Source organism: Ammospiza nelsoni, chromosome 2 (genome assembly GCF_027579445.1).
Source record: "Ammospiza nelsoni isolate bAmmNel1 chromosome 2, bAmmNel1.pri, whole genome shotgun sequence".
NCBI lineage: Eukaryota > Metazoa > Chordata > Aves > Passeriformes > Passerellidae > Ammospiza > Ammospiza nelsoni.
Genome location: NC_080634.1, coordinates 52,018,487 through 52,038,619, shown reverse-complemented (window position 1 = coordinate 52,038,619; position 20,133 = coordinate 52,018,487). Strand labels below are relative to the sequence as shown.

The 20,133-nt window shown below is 41.8% G+C and overlaps 1 protein-coding gene across 8 annotated transcripts in view; it reads left to right on the top strand.

The window, feature by feature from the left end:
• The window catches only part of STARD13 (StAR related lipid transfer domain containing 13), a 285,609-nt gene extending 265,949 nt beyond the window's left edge, over nucleotides 1–19,660 (top strand). For all 8 annotated transcript variants that reach the window (XM_059467184.1, XM_059467182.1, XM_059467185.1 and 5 more), the window contains 8 exons: nucleotides 1,464–1,623; nucleotides 5,630–5,828; nucleotides 8,945–9,152; nucleotides 10,039–10,153; nucleotides 10,897–11,118; nucleotides 13,038–13,255; nucleotides 16,315–16,491; nucleotides 16,838–19,660. In XM_059467184.1, the coding sequence (XP_059323167.1) occupies nucleotides 1,464–1,623; nucleotides 5,630–5,828; nucleotides 8,945–9,152; nucleotides 10,039–10,153; nucleotides 10,897–11,118; nucleotides 13,038–13,255; nucleotides 16,315–16,491; nucleotides 16,838–16,955 (1,417 nt within the window). In that variant the 3' untranslated portion in view covers nucleotides 16,956–19,660. The remainder of the gene's footprint in view (nucleotides 1–1,463; nucleotides 1,624–5,629; nucleotides 5,829–8,944; nucleotides 9,153–10,038; nucleotides 10,154–10,896; nucleotides 11,119–13,037; nucleotides 13,256–16,314; nucleotides 16,492–16,837) is intronic.
• The last annotated feature ends 473 nt before the right edge of the window (nucleotides 19,661–20,133 follow it).

The following is a 20,133-nucleotide window of genomic DNA, read 5'->3' as shown; positions in this document are numbered from 1 at the left end:
TGGTACACAAACCCTGGTGGGCCCCACAGATTGAGGTACACCAGAAATGGAAATGGGCATGGATAAGAGTTGGAAAGTATCTGAGAAACAATCAAAACGATGACAGAATCTTTCCCTAATACACTGAGGCACCCAGTCCAGATACAGTATGACTTGATATTTATATTGTGATTTTCATGCTGAAAGGACCTCTCCAAAATCTGGCTAAATTCATCTGTGAGCTATGTTAAGACAAGTTTTCCCTTAGAAATGGAAAAACAGATACAATTGATACATGTGAGATTCACCTCACTGACATCAGTCATTAGGAAAAGTTAAAAGAGTAATCTGTTATAAATCTAATCTGAGAAAGTCAGGTTGGCTGCTTGTGGTCAGAGGAAAGAGACAGGTGACCCCAAAGCAGCCCATTATATCGAAGGGTGAAGGTTTGGGTCACCTTCCAGAGGTGTCTCTCTCTAGAGTGGGTATAGAAGTAGCCCAGACAGCTGACTCTTTCTAAATCTCTGTAAAATAACTAAAATTCAGTAAAATTAATCCCCATTTCACTGCTCTCCTTTGGAGTACTCCCTGTGGCTAGCTGGCATCTGCACTGAAATGAATCTCACCTTACCCAACTTCAATTAAGCAGACTAGAATACAGCAAATTCTAGGTGCTACTGTTACTACAAGATTTCCATCCTGAAAGATATTTCTTCAGTTTTTATAATCAGTCTCTAAGGATTTTTAAGAGAGGCACTGTAAATAGCTGTAGAGTTACGCACTGTACTTCTTCAGTAGGTAATTTAAAATGAGTTTTTACTTCTTCCCACACAGATGACACAACTCTTAGTCACATTCAGGTCATATTCATCTTTTTTTTTTTTTTTTTTTAATTCCATGGCAGTCATGACTCCCAAAAAGGGAATCCAGTTGGTTCTTGTTTCCATCTCAATTTTTTGAAGAAAGCAAGCTCACCAGCTTTCACTTAAGTTACTCAACTAGAATAAATCATATAACACAAGGGAGGAATCTGACACATAGGGATTTCCCACCATCATTTCTTATTGTAAAATTTTAGTCAATAGAAATACTAAATCATGTAACTGGTAGAAGATCAAAGATCATCAGCATGTTAGAACCTCCTTTTCCCTCAGATACCCTCTCCACTCAGGTTTGCTCTGCCATTCTTGTGAGTCCCTAAAAGATGCTTTAAACCTTATTGGCTTCAGCTGGATGACACCTGCATAGCAAGAGGTTCTTGTTAAAGCTGATTGTTATGCTATACCTTAGAGGCCATCCACTTATAGACATTAAGAAATTAATCAATCATGCAAATTTTCAAGTGTCTGCGTATTGTGCATTAAACATTATTTCACCATCTTTATTTAAAAAGGCCCCGCTTACCAATTTCTGTCAGTAGCGTTATTCAGAAGGTGTGTAAATACCCTGATTTTTTCATGCAGCCTGTTCGTGTTAATTTTCAGGTCTGTGCCAAAGTTCATGAAGAGGATGAAAGTCCCTGACTACAAGGACAAGAACGTCTTTGGTGTGCCCCTGATAGTTCACGTCCAGAGAACGGGGCAGCCTCTTCCCCAGAGCATACAGCAAGCCCTGCGCTACCTACAGAGCAACTGTCTAGACCAGGTAGGAGCTTTACTCCATGGACTTGTTCTTTTTTTCTGAAAAGCCACTTTAGGCAAGCAACAGTCAGCATTTTTGTGCCAGGATTATTGGAAGATTATTATCTCTCATGTTGGGCCTCAATCTCCTCTGGTGATTTGATAGTTGGTGCCAAAACTAAAAGTTTTCCATTGTGAGATTTGTATCCAGTTAATCTATTGAAATTTTGTAGCTGTAACAGTTCTGCTGATTTGTATACCACAGTCTACTTCAAAGAACATTTTGAGATCTTCATGTATATTGAACGAAACCTGGAAAGGGATCAGGACTCCCCACTTCTACACAAATCTGTACTGCTTATGCTTGACTGTTGCCATTGAGGGTTAACTGCATTCACAATTTCACAAGATGGTACGAAAGGTTTTATTTACTTAGCAAAGACAGAAAAGTCCAAGAATAGAGAGTAAACTCAGCAAAATATTCCAAGTATTCTGTTGACAGAGTCAGATATATCCAGATAGTTAGGTCAGCAGGGGTTCAATGCCAAAGCCATTATGGTACGTTGCCTTTTATAGTGTTCTTAGCTACAACAAGCCAGCTGGGAGACCCTCATGCTCAAAGTATTTCAGATTTTTTTTTATTCCCTTTAGCTACAGAGGGACATACTAATCATATTTTTACTGTTCTTCCCCTAAGGATAAGGATGTATATTTTTATGAACATAGGACTGGGAGAAACCCCCTGGCTGTTTATGTTCAGTCCTCTACTGTTACTGACCTCATGTGATATGACCTCTTTCATAACTGCCTTTAGATATTTGTAAGTTCAAAAGGAGCAACCAGTGCTTTGCTCTGCAGACTTTGCTGCTTTCTGAGCACATGAAGAGGGTGGAATTAGTCTGTTTTGAATCTTCACATTTTCTGATCACCATTCTGTTTGCTGTTCAGGATTTCTGTTGGGTGACAGTCATCTTCCCCAAAACTGAAATTGAAAATTAAAGGCGTTCCAGTGAATCACAACCACTTCCCTTTGCAGCCAGTGGGAAAGACAGAGGTCCTTCCTGTCAGTTCTCTCTGTAAAGGGACCCTGTAGTGGTCAAACCTTGACATCTAACTCACAGTGTTAAAGTGAGCTGAGATGAGTTCTGCCAGCCATATGTAGTGCAGGAGCTGAGGGGTGGGATGAAGGCTTGTCAGAAATTTATTAAGAGGATGAAAGGGAAAGATACATGGAGACAAGTAGAAGTGATATATTCAGGAGCTAACATGCCTGGTTGCCACAGTGCTCATCTGGGTTTGTGTACTAAGCTGTGTAAAAGCTGTGGAAAGCCAGTGTAGGAAGAAAAGTGATGCAGCAAGCCTGGAATTAGTGATGAGATTGGAGGAAGAGACGCCCAAATAAGAGGAACAGGAGATGTATGGATAGGGATGGGCTTGCCAGCTAAGAAGAGAGCCAGAGGAAGAAAGAGAAGTGAGAGGATTAAGTGGGGAGAATGTAAAAGGGAGTACAAAGGAGAAAGAAAACGCTCTTGAGAGACTTGAGGCAATTAAAAGGTGTTGGAAGCCTCAGACAACTATCTGCTCCATTTGTGTTTACAGGCTGGGAAGCAGCAGAGCTCTGTGAATGTCAGTTCAGCTGTGGTTTCTTCTTAGAGTAAAATTGGGAAAATACTGATTTAAAAAAAAAGAAGGAGGAGAACTACAAATTGGTGTCCTTTAAAATATCTTTTCACCAAAAACCTTTCTAGGCAAAAACATTCCAGGCAGTTCAGCTTCTCTGCTTTACAGTTACTCCCTTTGTTCCCATTTAATTCAAAGTCTGCTAATGCCTGGACAGAGACCTGGGTAACCTCAGCATCTTGCTTCTGTGTCTCTCCTGCACACTGCAGAAGGTGGGCTAGAGTTCAGAACAGGTGTCAGAGCTTCTACTGCACACTCTTGGCAAAGTTGTGGTTGCTCTAAACCATTGCAGGGTCTGGCTCCTGCCACTGAAATCCCTAAACTGGCATGAGAAGCCCCACAGGGGATATGTAGGATATGTAATTCAGTTTCACTTTGTGAAAGAGAAACTGCTTTACCTTTTCCAACTGAATCTTTATTTCTGTCATGCATCATACAGCTGCTTATGGGGAAGATGATCCATGCAGCATGAAGATAGTAAAGAGATTGGGGCAGACTAACCTCTGGATTTTTAGTCCCTTTTTATTTACAGAACAAGTCTGTAATAATGCATAACAAAGCCTAAAACATCTTTCTCTATTGAGCGAAGACTCTTTTGATTAATTATTAATTTTTTCCATTAATAAAAAAAAAGGAAATTGGAGTTTGGATAAATGTCTTTAAACAGAGATCAAGAGCAGTAGAATGATGTGCAGCTGGAGATTGCATGGGTGAGATTTGACATCTGACCTCTCAAATCAGACTTATCTAGAAGTTTTTAATGGTTGTTTATACCAGCAGGAACACTTTCCATCAAAAGGAGAGAACTGAGCCTGTGGTCTGACATTTATCTACTGTAAGCCAAAACCTTATTTTTTGGACAGAATTAGCTAGTCCATCTTTTGGGCAGAATTAGCTAGTCTATCTTCTTCATCTTCAGCACACATTTCTAAGAGGAAAAGGCATTTAAAAAGAAGAAGAGAAAGGGAAAGGGAAAACCAGATGAAAAGAGCTGGATGTTCTTTCTTGTACGCTCTTGTCAGGAAGAAGATCAGAGCTTCACTTGGGATCATAAATACAGAGCTCCAGTTCTCTACTTCCTGTACATAAATTTAGCTCTCAAGTGACACTAAATTCATCAGTAAGAAGACACAGAAGAGCTGCCTCACAGCCAGTCTGATGCAGCAGTTCCTCTCCATAGAAGTAATTAAATAAATATAGCCCCTCATAGAGCTGTGATCTGTGTAATTAGTGTCATGAATGTGCACATTAACCGAGGTCCTAAATACCCTCCGGTGAGCATGGGAGTTGTTCTAGAGAGAGGAGGGTCCTCTGTGAACTCTGTGCTGCTTCGTGCTCAGAAGTAAGGGGAAGAAGGCTGAAGGCATTATTCCCTTACCGTTACTGTTTGTTGATCGACTGTCCCATGCAGCAAGCTGCACGAATCACCAGCAAGACAGCAACCACAGAGGAAAAAGGGTCTATAATTCCCAACTGGAAATGGGCCTTTCCCATAGGTCTCTCTCAATGTTTCACCTTTTTCCCTGCAAAACTGAAGGGAAAACAGTGTTAACACTTCCCAAGTGAAACACTGTAAACTCACTTGGGAATAAATAATGTGGTTGAGGCGCAGGAATTCACCCCGGGGGGAATTCCACGGGTGGAGAAGGACAAGAAAGGGCAGCCCTGCCTTGAAGGCATCATTTGAAGAATTACCACTTCCTTTCAAAACAGAAAGCAAACAGGATAAAAATGTATCTTAGTGACACTGCACAAGTAATCCCTCTGTGGCCCCCACTCTCGAACTGGACTTTTCAGTGGAATTTGGGAGAACTCTTGGAAGCAGAGAGCATGAAAGGGAAAAAACACATTTAATCTTGATTTTAAAGCTCTACTAGGAAGTACTAATCTTTTGTCACAGCATTTATTACTTAGCTAAGCATAATATTTTCCTGTTAGTCTTCAAAATATATACCCAAATAAACATGAGGGGCCAGATTCTCAGCTGGAGTAAATCAACAGTCAGTCACCCAAGCCAAGCAAGCCAGGCTGATTCATATCAGCAGAGCATCTTGCTTAAACTTCTCAGGCAGCAGAGAAACCACAAGGCAGTCTGAACCCTCTCTCTAGAATGGGAAAGAGAGCAGCAGCATTATTAACCCCTGCAATCCTCCTGTGGGGGCCTGTGCTTGTCTGCAGGATTTGTAGGACCATCAATTGCATCTACACATTTTCGTCCTCCTTGCCTAGAGTGAAATAAGCAACCCAAGCTTTGGTCATGATCCAAGTCCCACACATGAATGTATATACCACATATATATTCTTCAAGTGCCACTTTCCCCTTTACCCAAGTCAATGTGGTATGTTTGTAGGTGGGTCTGTTTCGGAAATCTGGAGTGAAATCCCGAATCCAGGCCCTGCGCCAGATGAACGAGAGCTCCCCAGAAAACGTCAGCTATGAGGACCAGTCAGCATATGATGTGGCTGACATGGTCAAGCAATTCTTCAGGGACTTGCCAGAACCCCTCCTCACAAGTAAACTAGGAGAGACTTTTCTGCACATCTATCAATGTAAGTTGATATTTCTACATATTTCTCTTATTATAAATAATTAGAAATTGTTATATAGTAATATACTGTAAATATTTTTGGCATGTTAACACTGGATAGGTTTCTTTCTGCTAGGCTTTGAGATATAAAAAACCCCTCTGCCCTCAAAATCTTTCACTAACAGGTCTTTAGAATCATCTAAACATTTCAGTGTCAAATTTAATGGAAATAAAATCTTCATACCAGCCTCACAACCAGAAAGAAGACAGAAAAACAGGCTTCTGGACACAAAGACCATGAAGACATATTTTGTCTCATATTTTTGTTAGATTTCTTTAAACATGTTGGCCCATTTCATGCATTTATTCTCAATATAAATGAGTCTTCTGAGCATGGAGAAGTGGTATTTGATCATGAGAATATGTGTCTCTCTAGTTCCCCTTCCTTGCTGTGGCTTCTGATTATGTGCTTTTTCATAATAGTCAATAAAACGTACATGCAAAAACAAGCTGCCTTCATGTAGGTCATAAGCTCTATGTAAAGAACTCATAGAGAAAGAAGGAAACCAGGGGATTTCTTCTTTTCTTTCCAGCATAAGCAATCTTCCGAAAAATCTGAGATGCATCAGAATAATGAAAGTCCCTGTGAATCAGGAAATGACTGTGTATCTCTTCTCCAGACTGAGGGAGAAATAAACAGTGAGGAAAACACTGAACAGCCAGAGGAATTAGAGTTTTTTTCCTGACAGTGTCCATTATGAGGGCCAGTCAGCCAGCACTCTGGCAGATGCAGCCAGCCTAAGCCAAATAATTGGAAGCACTAAAGAGAAGTGTGTCTAGTCTTTTCACTTGCAGACGTTTCAGCTGCCAAAACAATAGAAAGCCATTTTAAAACACTGTGTAATCCCAGTGCTTGAGAATCTCAGATACTTCCGCTGCTTCTCTTTACTGTAAAAATCTGTCTGTGGCATGCAGTCACTAATGAATTTACCACCACAGTGTCTGTAGCTGGTAGAGAGCGCTGGATTCTGCATGTGAGAGACAGCACTGCAAATAAATTCAGTGGGTTTGGCTGTACGTGGTGTCTTGGGACAAAAGTTAACTGCAAGAGTTGGTGCCCAGCCCTGGACCATCACTTCCCCTTCTCCTTTCCTGCTCACAAGTTGTCTGCCTGAACACACATTAATAAGCTTGTTCAGAAAAGCAACAGGAATTCTGGCTGCTAATAACATGGCAGTCACAATCATTTCCATGGGGAGGTGGCCAAGGAGAAGATTATCCACTGCAAGGACATGTTCTGCATGTCCTTGGAAACAAATCACCTCCAAATTACTGCTTGATGAAAACTGGGGATGTCTCTTTGCACAGAAGAGACTGCAAGTAAATTACCCCCTTGCTACAGGAAAACAGAGATGGCAGATCCCAGTGGCATCAGCATAAGCAGGTCTGTAGCCAGAGGGCTGCCCTTTTCCAAGACATGAGGCTGAATGGGGAAACAGCCAACAAAAAATATAAAAAGAGGGAGGCATGGGCTGACTCTGTAATGCCTGTGTGGTGCTGCAGCAGGAAATCTGAAGAACTTCTCTTTCAGAGAGAAGGGGGAAAGATGAGTTAAATGAGTTAAGATTGCTAAAATACACTAGGAGTTAAAGGTTTTCAGAAAGACTTGAGGATGAGTCTCTTTAAACCAAGGTAGGAACAAGAAAAAATGGGTTCTGTAGGCATCAGAAAATAGTGTTTGGATTAAGAATGAGTAGCAAGGATTTTTTTTCCACGTGACCAACAACAAATATATTTTTCTGTTTCAGACAGTACTGACAAAATTCCTTTCACAGAAAGAAAAATGTTGAAAATTTCTGGGATACCAATAGTATTTCATAACATCTGCAATTAAACTAATCTGTAGCTGAGACTTTTTCTTGCCCTTTGTTCTGTTTAACAAATTGTTAATGTGAAGTTACTAGGAGAGATTCCCCTCTCCTAGTGTATTGGCAGGAGATTTCTGATTTTCTGGGACTCGCTGAAGATATTTTTCATATATCCAAGACCTTTTTCATATATCCAGAATGGCTTGAATTACTGTAACACATAGGATTTGGGATGAGATTATTAGTGTAGTAGTCTATACAGCATACCATTGATGAAACTTTCTCCATTTTCCTAAAACTCCCAGTTGTTTAATGTTTACCTGTGACTTGAAGCACTGGCTGGTCTTCTGCTTCATGTACCAGACCCATCAGAGCAAGAATAAAGGGGAGGGAGGGATTACCAGAAGGTGTCCTGGGAAGAAAAGACACAGGGCATGGATTTAGCAAAGGCTCCCCTGACTTCTGAGAAAAACCTGGCCTTGCTGCTTTCAGAAACTTTAGAAGTATTAAGCTGTGTTCATTTTGTCTTTCATGTCTGAAAGCTTTTAAAATAAAGTGCTTGTACAAGGCTAGCAGTCAAATCTTAAAAGCTGGCTGTTCCCTCTACTGTAAATCTGCTTTTGTTCTTCTTCCACTCAATTACAGAGAGTATGTAATACCCAGAGGAGGACTCAAAGTCCAAACTCAGAGAACTTATGGTAGTTTTTGAAATGAATCTGTCTGAGGTGCTATTTAAGCATTTCCACTACTTCTTCCATTAAACTCTTCTACGGTTTAGGACACAAATCTATGTGTTCCCAAAGCTTCCCTAAGACTTAAACTTCTGTCTTGCCAGGGGACAAAGAAAACCTGAAAAATACCATTTCAAGCTGTATTACTGAGTAGTCTTCTCCCTTCATAAACTTCAAATGTAGCCCAGTGTCTTTCTTGGAAGCAGGCCTTCAGACAAACAGAGAAATGCCAAACACTGGCAAGAGAAGCTGTGCTTTGTGGAGGAGCAGAAGGAGGAGCAGATCAGGACCAGCTGATCTGTTCCCCTTGGTCTTCTGTCATCTGCCTCTTCACTAAGCCATCACTAAGGTTGGGAAAGACCTCTGTGAGTCAAGCACTAACCCAACACTGCCAGGCCCACCACTGAAACACGTCTCTGAGCACCACCTCTGCGCGGGGTTTGAGCACAGAGGGGCTGTGAATGTCTGTGGTAGCTTTATCTCTCTGTCCCCTTACCTGATCTGACAACTGCCCCTGGCCGTCCCTTGCTCCCTGGCAGATGTCCCCAAGGAGCAGCGGCTGCAGGCGGTGCAGGCGGCCATCATGCTCATGGCCGACGAGAACAGGGAGGTGCTGCAGACCCTGCTCTGCTTCCTCAGCGACGTCACCTCTGTGGAGGAAAATCAGATGACTCCCATGAACATCGCTGTTTGTCTGGCCCCTTCCCTCTTCCATCTCAATATAGTGAAGAAAGAAAGCTCTCCAAGGTATGTTTCTTCTCAGCATTATAAATAGTCACATCCTGAATATGGAGTGATACTTTCAGTGGTATGCAGGAAAAATTTTCCAAGCCATCTGCTTTCCAGCACACATTAAACAGGGCATGGCTTCAGTAAGAGGGGAAAACCCCTGCTGCAGAGCCAGAAGCACACTTGTTTTCACAAGCCCAGCAGGCATTTCAGGTTGTCTGTTGTGAACATGCAGTGCCTGCTTTCCATGCGGAATTTTCAATGGGGCACTAGTGAGTTTTGCATGAGTAATGTCGACTTCTGTTAAGGAAAAGGGGTTGATTTTGCTCTGGTTAAATCAAAGATTAACAATGTTTTAAAGGATTTTGATATGTAGATTTTCAATGAGTGGTTTTTTTCACTTTCAATTTACTGTGTACATTCTGCCATTCAGGAAACAGGGTTTATTTCAGGACACATTAAAATTGTAACATGGTGAGTGTAGACTAAACAGGTCATAGCCAGGCTAAACATTAGTGGTCCCTCTTGACTTTTTTCCTTCCCATCTGGTTAGAATACACTGAGATTCTTGGTCAAGTACATGTATAACCCATGTCTGAACAAGGGCTTTAAGAAGTAACAATGTAAACCACTTTACATCGCGTCTGTTAAAAATCCATTTCAAAATGTATCACACATCATGCAGGATATGAATAACCTTTCCTGCTTTTACCTTTGGCTGAGCAATATTTGAGGTAAACATTTTTCCTTTAAAAAAGGCCCAACAGTTTGAGCAGTCTTGTTGATAAATAGAAACTAAAGATAGGGGTTTTTTTTCTCTCTGATGTTGGGAGCATCCTGCTGGTTTTTGCTTTCATATTAAAAAGATTCAGCTTTTTACCTGAGATACTGAATTCAATTACAGAGTAATACAGAAAAAATATGCAACAGGGAAGCCAGATCAGAAGGACCTCAGTGAAAACCTGGCAGCTACTCAGGGACTTGCTCACATGATAATGGAATGCAACAAACTTTTTGAGGTGAGTGAGAGACTCAAACAGCATTATTCATGGCCACATAATGCAGCACCCTTTGAAGTATTTATGTTTACGCTTATATTTTCTGTCTTGTGTTAGCTCAGAGATTGGTGCCTCACTTATTTGTAAACTTGCTTCATCCAAAGTTTATTTATCTCATGTCTTTACAGCAGTTCCCTTTTAGTATTCAAAAGATGCAGGGTAATTATTCTGTGACAGTTTTCAACCAAACCAGTGGATTAGGAAATTTGAGACTAATTCAAATCAAAATCTGCTAGTTTAAAATTTTATTACAATGCTTTTAAGGCCTCAATTAAACTTATTCATCTTAAAAATAATTGCCTTTACACTTTATTTCTGTGTGTCATGCAATAAAGTAAAAATCACATAGAGACCTGCAGCTATGTACACTGCAGCTGGAGGAGACCAAATGCTCATATCTTCTTTCCCCAGAAGCACAACACAATATTTCTGAGGGCTAAAGGAGCAACAGTGGGGTATTGACATCCAGTTGATCAGTCTAACATGGTTCTGCATGAGTAGTGCAGAGCCATGAGCTGTTTTATTAGACTACTTTGATGTTTCATCTTGCATAAAGACAGAAATTGATGTGCATTTTGCAGATCCTAGGCTGGAGCAACTGGGTAAATGCTGAATGGTCCGTCAGCCTAGAAACATATTGTCTTAAGGAAAAGGTCTCAGCAGGAGATTTTCCCTGTGTGTTTTCTCTCCCTTCTGTGGCACAGGTCCCACACGAGATGATCACCCAATCCCGAAACTCCTATGTTGATGCAGAAGTGCATTCTCCTACCCTGGACGAGCTTGGGAAACAAGTGGATGAGGAAGGAGGGAACTATCAGATGTACCTAGAAAATCTCATGCAAAATCTCCAGAAAGAAGCAAAAGAGAAATTCAAAGGATGGGTCACATGTTCCAGTGTAGAGAACACAGAACTCGCCTACAAAAAGGTAATTTGGGGAGACATGAAAGAAGCAGCAAAGAAACCAAAGCAAAATGCAGCTCAGCTATGGGCCACCCTGGCATGTTGTATGGCAAAACTCACACCCTTCTTTCTGGCAAGGCACTCTTTTATTATTATTATTTTTAAAAAGATTGCTGAAAGCAGTTAAAATGTAATGTAATAGTGATTCAAGTATGAGATCCCAAAAAAAGGCACAGAAAGCAAGCTAGGGTCTCTAAAATAGATCAAGTAAATGACACAGCAAACAACACAACCAGAGAGTGAGCTGAGATGTTAAACAACAGAGAACATTACCTGGGCAAGCTCTTTGACTGGGGGACGTGAAAAGTTTCTGACAAATTCTTGATGTTTGCTAGCAGTTTGGAGAGCACAGCTAGAACACAGGTAGGTACAAAACTTCTTCAGGCTCTCCTATGCTTTTTTAAGCAGGCCAGTTTTATCCCTGATCCTTTTGTCCTTTTTTCATGTGGATTTTTGATACTGCAGCTTTTATTAAAATTTCTGAATTTGTTTTAGGCTCCATCACTTCTTCAGAGAAAGCCAGACCACTGCCGTGAGGCAGAGGGTGCTGCAGGGGCCCTGCAGAGAGTGGAGTTCAGTGCTGAAACTGAGTAGCAAAGCAGTGGTCTCCAAACCAGCAACAGCTAGCAAAAGGAAGGGATGGATTAGGGGTGGGTGACACTAATTAGGCAGGAGAAGAGCACGGGGAGGAATGTGAGATTGGGATGGTGAGGGAGCAGGAGGCAGCATTACCCCAGCTTGGGCAAGTGCAACCCCTCTGTCAGGGCAAAGAAATTGCAGTTACTGTGGTTTGTAGCCAGCTTTTCTGAGTGACCTGTCCAGGGACGGACTGTGGGAGGCTGGGGAGAGAGTAACAGAGCTCAGGTGGGAGCAGGATGTGGGAGATGGGAGAGAGGGAATAGAGGCCTTTACTGCTGGAGGTCAAGGACCTGTGAACTACAGAGGGGATTGGGAGTCTGGGGCTCCAGGGCAGGGCAAATGGGGAACTGAAAGCTTTGGGGAGAAAGAATTAACAACATGAAATAATTTAAGGTGGGAGGTCAGGAAGGTGGGTTTCTGGGGAAACAATCCTCCCTGGGTGTACGGGAGGTACTAGAGGTTTCCAAAGTACTCACATTGCTAAATGAGAACGGTAGGGTAGGGAAGGGCTAGAAAAGCAGGGCTTGCAAGATCCAGTGATTGCAGTTAACTTGTTTACTGCCTAAAACCATGCAGAAAAGCTGGATGTGTGCAATCTAGGATATTCACTTTGTGCATAGCCCAGCACTTTCTGTTCCCCTTACTATAAGCTGTGGAGGTGTTCCAAGAAACAGGATCAGTGAGCAAGAAGGAGTCAGCAAATAGTCTGTGCTCTTTGAAAGGTGTTTTCCCAACACCTCCCTTGCAGCTATTTTGAGGAGAAAACATCTGTGTACCTGACACATAACTGAATCAAAGTATGTTCTGCCTCCCCAGAATTAACCAGGAGGGTTCATGGACCCTCAGTCCCAGGTAGTGTACAAGATTGCCTAAGGCAGTTGCTTTATTTCAGCCCAGGGTTTCAGTTTCATCTCTTTTTATTTCTGCAGACACATTTTCATCATTAAACTTAGGATGTCTGGATTTGGAAAAGTGTCTGTCACACCAGAAGTAATGAAGAACCTCACTGGCACTATGGGAACTAGTCCAGATATATTCTGTTGTGACAGCAGAGTAATGAATCACTTCAGATTTCCATCCAGGACTAGTAGAGCAGCAGCAATAGCAGTCATAGTAATGATTAGCAGGGAAATATGAATGCTCTTAAGCTGAACTCAGACACACACATTGAGATTTTGTCCTCAGTTATCATCTGCTGAACACAGGCATGTAAATTACCGGGGTTTGTGTTCTTGGTCACTCCAGGTTGGGGATGGGAACCCACTAAGGCTTTGGAAAGCCTCAGTTGAAGTTGAAGCCCCCCCATCAGTTGTCCTGAACCGAGTGCTGAGAGAACGTCACCTCTGGGACGAGGACTTCCTGCAGTGGAAGGTGGTGGAGAGCCTGGACAAGCAGACAGAAGTTTACCAGTATGTTTTGAACACCATGGCTCCTCACCCTGTCCGAGACTTTGTTGTTCTCAGGTAAGCTGAGGGCGGTTCTCTGGTACCTTTGCCTCCTGCAGTGCATAAAGAAGATCTGGATTTATCTCAGCCTTCACATCTGTGTAATTGCTCTCCAGGAACTCTACTTCTGGGCAGCAGCGCTGATTTCTCAAACTGAATTAGTCATACACCTACAGCATGCTGACCTTTTCTCTGATGTAATTTGAGCAGCACATACTCCTGAGGCCATAAATATAATTTCTTCCTCAGAACAGATGTCTGATAATAGCTGCTCTTCTCTCTCAGCTTTGTTTATTGTCAAAACAGTGCAAATAGAACCCAATTGTTTTTTACGCTGCTTTTGCTGTTCTCTGGGGAATGTTTGATGTTTAAGATCCAAATGTTTAGAAGAGAAGATAGTGGTGCTTTTAAGCTAAGTCTGTTATACAGTGTCTATATAAGTTATTATCTTAAATTTTCAGTTGGAGTCTTTGTAAATGAAGAAATGCTGATCCATAAAAATCCTAGTGTGGAAATGAACAGAAAGAGGCAGTAGATTTGTATTCTGTCTTCCAGGGGATGACTGCTCTCAAATAAATGTATAGCTGTGTATCAATATTCTACATTCAATCCCAGTTCTGCCATTGTCTATCTGCCTGTACAGAGCAGTAAAAAAAACCCTCTTCTGTCTTTGAAATCCAGGCCTTTGCTTGCTAGGAGCTATTGTGGAGCTGCTGACATATTTCACTAACAGGGTCAATCCTACAGTTATTTATTGTAGGACGATTTTGTGCATTCCTGCTTTTGGTCCCTGCTTTCTTTGATTGAAATGATGTGCTAGAGAAATACAAAGCAGTTTTGACAAAGGAAGGAGTACAGGGAGTCAGAATTGTATTAAAGGGAATGAAGATTGAAGGAAAAAGATGGGTCAAATAAAATATAATTACGAAAGTACATCCCTTTTATGAACTTTAGTAGTCTCTTAAAGGATGACAACATGCAGATATTGTTGGTATAAGGGAAGACTTATTGGAACTCTTAGGGGAAGATTTAAAAAATGCTTTCTGTAACCAGTTCTCCCATTACTCTATTTCCTTTGCCTTACCACAGTATACTGGGCTAAATTAACTACTTTATAATCAAATATCTATTATATATTTTATATAATTATATATCTATCATTATTTTATAAATAGTCTTCTTATATGATGTCATTAGCTTGAGCCAGTGATAAATTTGGCCCTGTGCTTGGCACCGGGAAGATGGCCTGCGAGCGGCAGGGAGGTTCTGACGGCCGTAATTTGGTCCTCTCATTTGCCACTTAGTTCACTATTAGGTTTCCCGGTGGTTTATGTTCTTTAAAGACCTGCTGTGCAGCCACATCAGTTAAAGGAAAATCCTGCTATCAAGTTCTCATTCTTTTCACTGACCCAGGCAGAATGACCCCCAAGGACTGAAATACATATCATAAAAATGAATCCTGGTGGGTTCTTAAGGGCTGGAAACAGCCATCAGGCAGATCTGTCAGATTCTGTTGTTTATCTCTTTTGATTGATATCATTAAGTCTAGAGCAAGGTTACCCAGCAATACCGCAGTCAATTTGATACCTTATGATTGGTGGGAAGCGAACAGTGAAATTATAATACACCTCTGGGGACATGAATAAATATATTTTAACAGATGGCAATTTTCTCCTTCTCAGTCAAACTTTGGGCTGTGAAAGGATCAACTTAGTTGTTCCCTTTTTTTTCCACTGTGACAGTCATAACAAGGGGATTAGGCTGCCTAGAGAAGACTCTGATGGTAAGAGGAGAAATGTTTCATATGCCTGGGATATGACACAGCTCTCAGCTGCCCTGCACAGGCATCACTTTTATTAAAGAATCCACAAGTGTTTCATGTTCATTAAGTATGACAGCATTTTGGTGAGTTAGGTGCCATGATTCTACTACTGTAAGGTATTTAAAGAACTGCTGAAACTGGCCTAAATCCATATGACTGGGAACAGGAAACCAAAGTCTTCTGAAATCTCTGGGACAGAGAACTTTCCACTTCCCAAATGGCCCAGGGAGCGCTGGATAATTACCAAAATGATGTGGGCACATCTAAACACTGTGCAGGCACTTGCAGGAGGTGGTTCAGCATTTCTCATACTGGATCTCAGCTGTGATTTCCTTCTCCCATATGTTTCATCTGCCAAAACAGCTCATCAATTTTTTTAATGCCCAAGCACATGTAAAACCTTCTGGTCAGTATCTTCCTGTAGTGTCTTGAATAACAGCTCAGTTTCATGTAAAAAAATGCAAAATGTTAAAATTATCTGCTGAGGTCCAACCTTCAACAGTCCTTGAAAGCAGCTTACCTGCTAAAATATGATACTTCCCAAGGCAGCATAATCCCTGTCTCAGACAATCCACAGCAGGATGATGCATGTTACACAGCATAGTGGGAATTTCTCTTTTTTCCCCACAGCATAGGAAAGAGCACAGTCCTATCCTCTCAGATTGAGTGCAGATGAGAAAGATGTGAGACACAAGGGTATGTAGAGAATGCTTACAGAACAACAAAAAAAAAGTATTAAAGTGTAGAAATCTTGAACTTGATGGAAAACTTCTCCAGCATGTTAGAGAGGCTAGAAACCTGGGAAAAAAATGGAAGGACATTTTGTTTTTAATTCAGACACCCTTGAAACATATTCTGGGTATTAGTGAGGACTTCTGCTGTACTGAACTGCATTTCTTGTTCTGTAAGCCTGCATGGGTGCAATGCACAGTTTCAGCTTTTGCTGGATGGCTTACCCTTGGTCTTTCTCCTTTCCAAAACTTGTCTGACTGCAAAAGGCTCTATCATGCCCTAGAATACTGATGGCTACAAAATGCTCCTGTGGAGAAGCAAAATTTCTCCACCTGGAGCCACACAGATGGGTGGCTATTCCACACAGCCATGAAACTCTACCAGGGACTCCTAGGACAGCCCACTGGCATTGCAGGCAACGAGGATGGGCACACAAGGAGACTGTAACTTCAGTTCTGGTTCTTACTCATGGGCCCAAACGTTTCATTGCTAATGTGAATCGGTCTTTGATCCATCCCTGCAGGACATGGAGGACGGATTTGCCCAAGGGGATGTGCATGCTGGTCGCCATCTCTGTGGAGCATGAAGAGGCTCCTCTCATGGGAGCTGTGCGAGCCATCGTCATGGACTCCCAGTACTTGATAGAGCCCTGTGGCTCAGGGAAAGCCAGGCTGACCCACATCTGCAGGATTGACCTCAAGTAAGTATCCCACCTGCACAAGGCAATGGCCATTCAGCAGGACAAAACCCTCAAGCTCAGATGCTGGGAGCAGAGGGCAGGGTTAGATTAGCTTTGCTGCTTCAGAGTGTTCCTGCAGTCTTCTCTCCACTCAGTGCCCGCCACTGATAGATTGTGATCTTAGAAACAGAATCTGCTCATTTGATTACTGCAACGGAGAACTTCAAGGTACACTTGAAAAGACAAGTATTTGAATGGCCACCACCACCGTGGGCAGTGGGGAGCAGGAAGCATGGCAAGCACGTTTCTGTGGGGCATGTTTCTTGAGTAGTTGAGTTTCTCAATAATTCTCTTTTCATTTCTTCAGAGGACATTCCCCAGAGTGGTACAACAAAGGCTTTGGACATCTGTGTGCAGCAGAAGTTGCCAGGATCAGAAACTCATTTCAACCTCTGATTGCTGAGGGACCAGAAACAAAAATCTGAGGAAGTGTTCCTGGGAGCATGTGAGCATAAATCAGGGTCTGGCAGGGAACAGGAATACTGAAAGTAAAGGTCTGATTTAAGCTGCATAAATCTGACCAGACCTGGATCTGTACAAAGCTGAAAAAGAAATTTTATAGGAAAGTTTTTTTTATTCTGGAGACTTCACCTTCCCCCCTCCCCTGCATCCACTATGTATTAATTTTTATTCTTGAACTAAACATTTCTTCAGAGAGCTTTTATTACTTTAAAAACAGATTATTGCCATTACTTGTATGTTACATAACTCTGGTATTTAAAGGCTTCTAAGAAGCATATTTTAATTGTAAATAAATAATGTACAGTATGTATATATTTATCTATATTCTATCTATATATATGTATAAATTAATTATTTTGTATATAACTCAGTGCAAATCACTTGCATCAGTTGGACCTTAAGTGGACCTGTCACTTGTTTCTCAGTGTGTCACTGCTACATAAGCTGTGTTTGCTGTTATCACAGAGCTACCAGGCCTAATTCGCGTGGTAACAAATGCCTGTTCCCAAATGTGTTTTGTGTTTGTGTGTGCTATGAGAAGGTACCTAGAAATAGATGTAGGAAGCATTACAGGAACTAAGGAAGAAGGAGGTTACAGTGCATTTAAAAATAATGAGGAGGGAATCAGTCTCACCAAATAAAATACATGGAGATGCATCTGAGACAGACATTGTGGAGGCCATTTATGTTCAGCTGCAGAATTGTGACTTTTAGCAGAAGGTGTTGAAAACTTACCTGTTGCCTTAAATGACTGGTGTCTGTCAGTAGAGACCTCACTGTGTGCAGTGTTCCAGGTAACTGCTCATCCTCGGACAGCACAAGGTAATGCTGTGTGTCCTGAGATGGCTGAAATCAAGACTGGTAACTTATTAAGCTGTAAATTAATTTTTTTTTGTAAGCATTTTGTCTAGGTTCTGAGTGTTTCTGTATTCTTTCCTTCTCCCATAGAGATAGCTAATCCAAAGCAGGTTTTCCACATCCAGTGGACACAAAGACATGCAGATGAACACCATGCCTTTTAATATTCTTACTATACAAATAACTATGCTTTTTTAAGATTTTAAACACATCTTGGAGATTTAAAAGACTACATAAATACTATTCTTGGAAAGATTGCTTTTATAGTAACAGCAAGTATTTTCATCTTATATTGCACTGTTCTGCATGATCCCACCTCTGGAGGCATTGGTGGGAGCAGGATTAGGACTATGAGGAGTAGGAGCCATTTAAGCCTATTATATAATTTCATTTTCAGGGACCTATTATTTTGCTAATGGAAGAATGCTTTAAAAGTAATAATAATAATTTGTCGACATTGCTTTGAGGCAGGGTTCCATTTTGTTTTTAACTAACCTACGACCAAAATGTTATTACATCTATGACTCATAAGAATGTACAAGCCTCTTAATACTGTTCTTCATTAATCGCATTTGTTCACTTAGACTTTATTTATTGCTGCATAAACCAGCAGAGTCACTCACAGCCAGTGTTTCAGCTCAGTCCTTCCAGCAAAATCCAGAAAGATTAGTATGAGGTGGATTAAGCCGGATGCATTTCCTATGTGAAGCTACAGCTTTGTGCCCCAATTCAATGAATGAGGAAGTCCCTTCAAAGTCAGAGATTTCAATGTTCCCCAGGTGTAGGAGCTGTGCAGTGTTTGGTGACAGTTGCTAGAGCATGACCCCAGGTGCCATCATGCATACACACGGGGGCTGTGCTGGCAGGGGACAGCGCTGTGAACTGAGGCAGCACACCTGTGGGAGCTCAGCGTGCACAGGGTGACCCAAGGTGACCCACAATGCTTATGAAGGAGCAGGACTCCAAAAAAAGTCACTGCCATCTTCACCCATGATCTGTGTCACTCATGTTTTGTTGTGCAAGTGCTGGGATCAGGGATGTTGGCTGCCTGGGAGCTCCTGCCTCGAGTTGATGGCCAACAATAGTTGCAATGTGCAGCTACCATGAGCTTTAAGTCCTGCAGACAGGGGAGCACTCACGGGGCTGTTACGTGGCTGTAGTGGGGTCTGGCAGTCACCCGCTGGCTGCAGGGCACCCCCACTGCCCAGGCTCAGCCTCCCCAGCTGGGAATGCCATTCCAGAAAGCAGCACCTCCTCCCAGACGCCTGTGGCCATGGCAGCAGATTTCATGCCGGCCGTTTTCCAAAACATGAGCAATTAGAGTACTTCTGCTACATTAGTTTACATAAAGAAATACAGCGGTGCCTCAGCACTAACAGGCACAGAATTTCTAGCCCTGGGAATGGCAGTGTCTGGCAATAAATAATGTCCTAAGGAAAAGAAGGGAAAACCTGGACAGTGGTTTTATCCTGTCTCACAAGTCGTTGCTCAGCTGGAAGAGGCCCTGTGCCATCTGCCACCCTTAGCAAGGTAGGGCTGTTTTCCTGCCCTTGCAAAAGCCTGTCATGAGCTTCTGGCATCTCCAAGCCATGTATTGTTGATATAAGATTTCTTCAAAATGCACGTTATGCCATGTCTACCATTCAGCTACCACAGTATTTTGTATTGTTACATTGATACATTATGATAATTGCATTTTTAAATGTTATACTCATATCAATACCTCATATTTTTACCTCATCAGTTGGTATCAGTCATTAGTTGTAAATAAATAATTTCAGAGTTGAATAAATTTGCATACACTAAAGAATCGTGTTTCTTTGTGCTCTTTTTTCATCCACTGGCTCAGGAAATGCTGAATTTAAGCCCTTGATTTCTTTATTGCAACCTGCTATACACAAAACTGTTCTGGGTGGCACTTGGGTAACAACTGCAGGCTCAAAATTATATTGTTGTCCATTATACTTAGCCTGTAGTATCCTTATGTATACACAAGCTTCATGGCAAAGACTGTTTTCCAAATTCAGCCATGTTTCTGCATCTGTGTTCTTGTCAATAATTTAGGTCTAGGTTCACAGGAGCTGGGTGAGTGCTGGGTTCACATTGTCAAGACATCAGCCATCTCAAATCTATTCAGCCATTGCAAAAAAGGTATAGTGGCATGATAGTGACTTCTGTGGTTTTTCATACACATTCTACAGATGAATTAAAAGTTCCTTTGGATGAGTGTTGTGGTATAACCCCAGCTGGTACAACGCCCTCTCTCTATCCTTCCACCTGGAG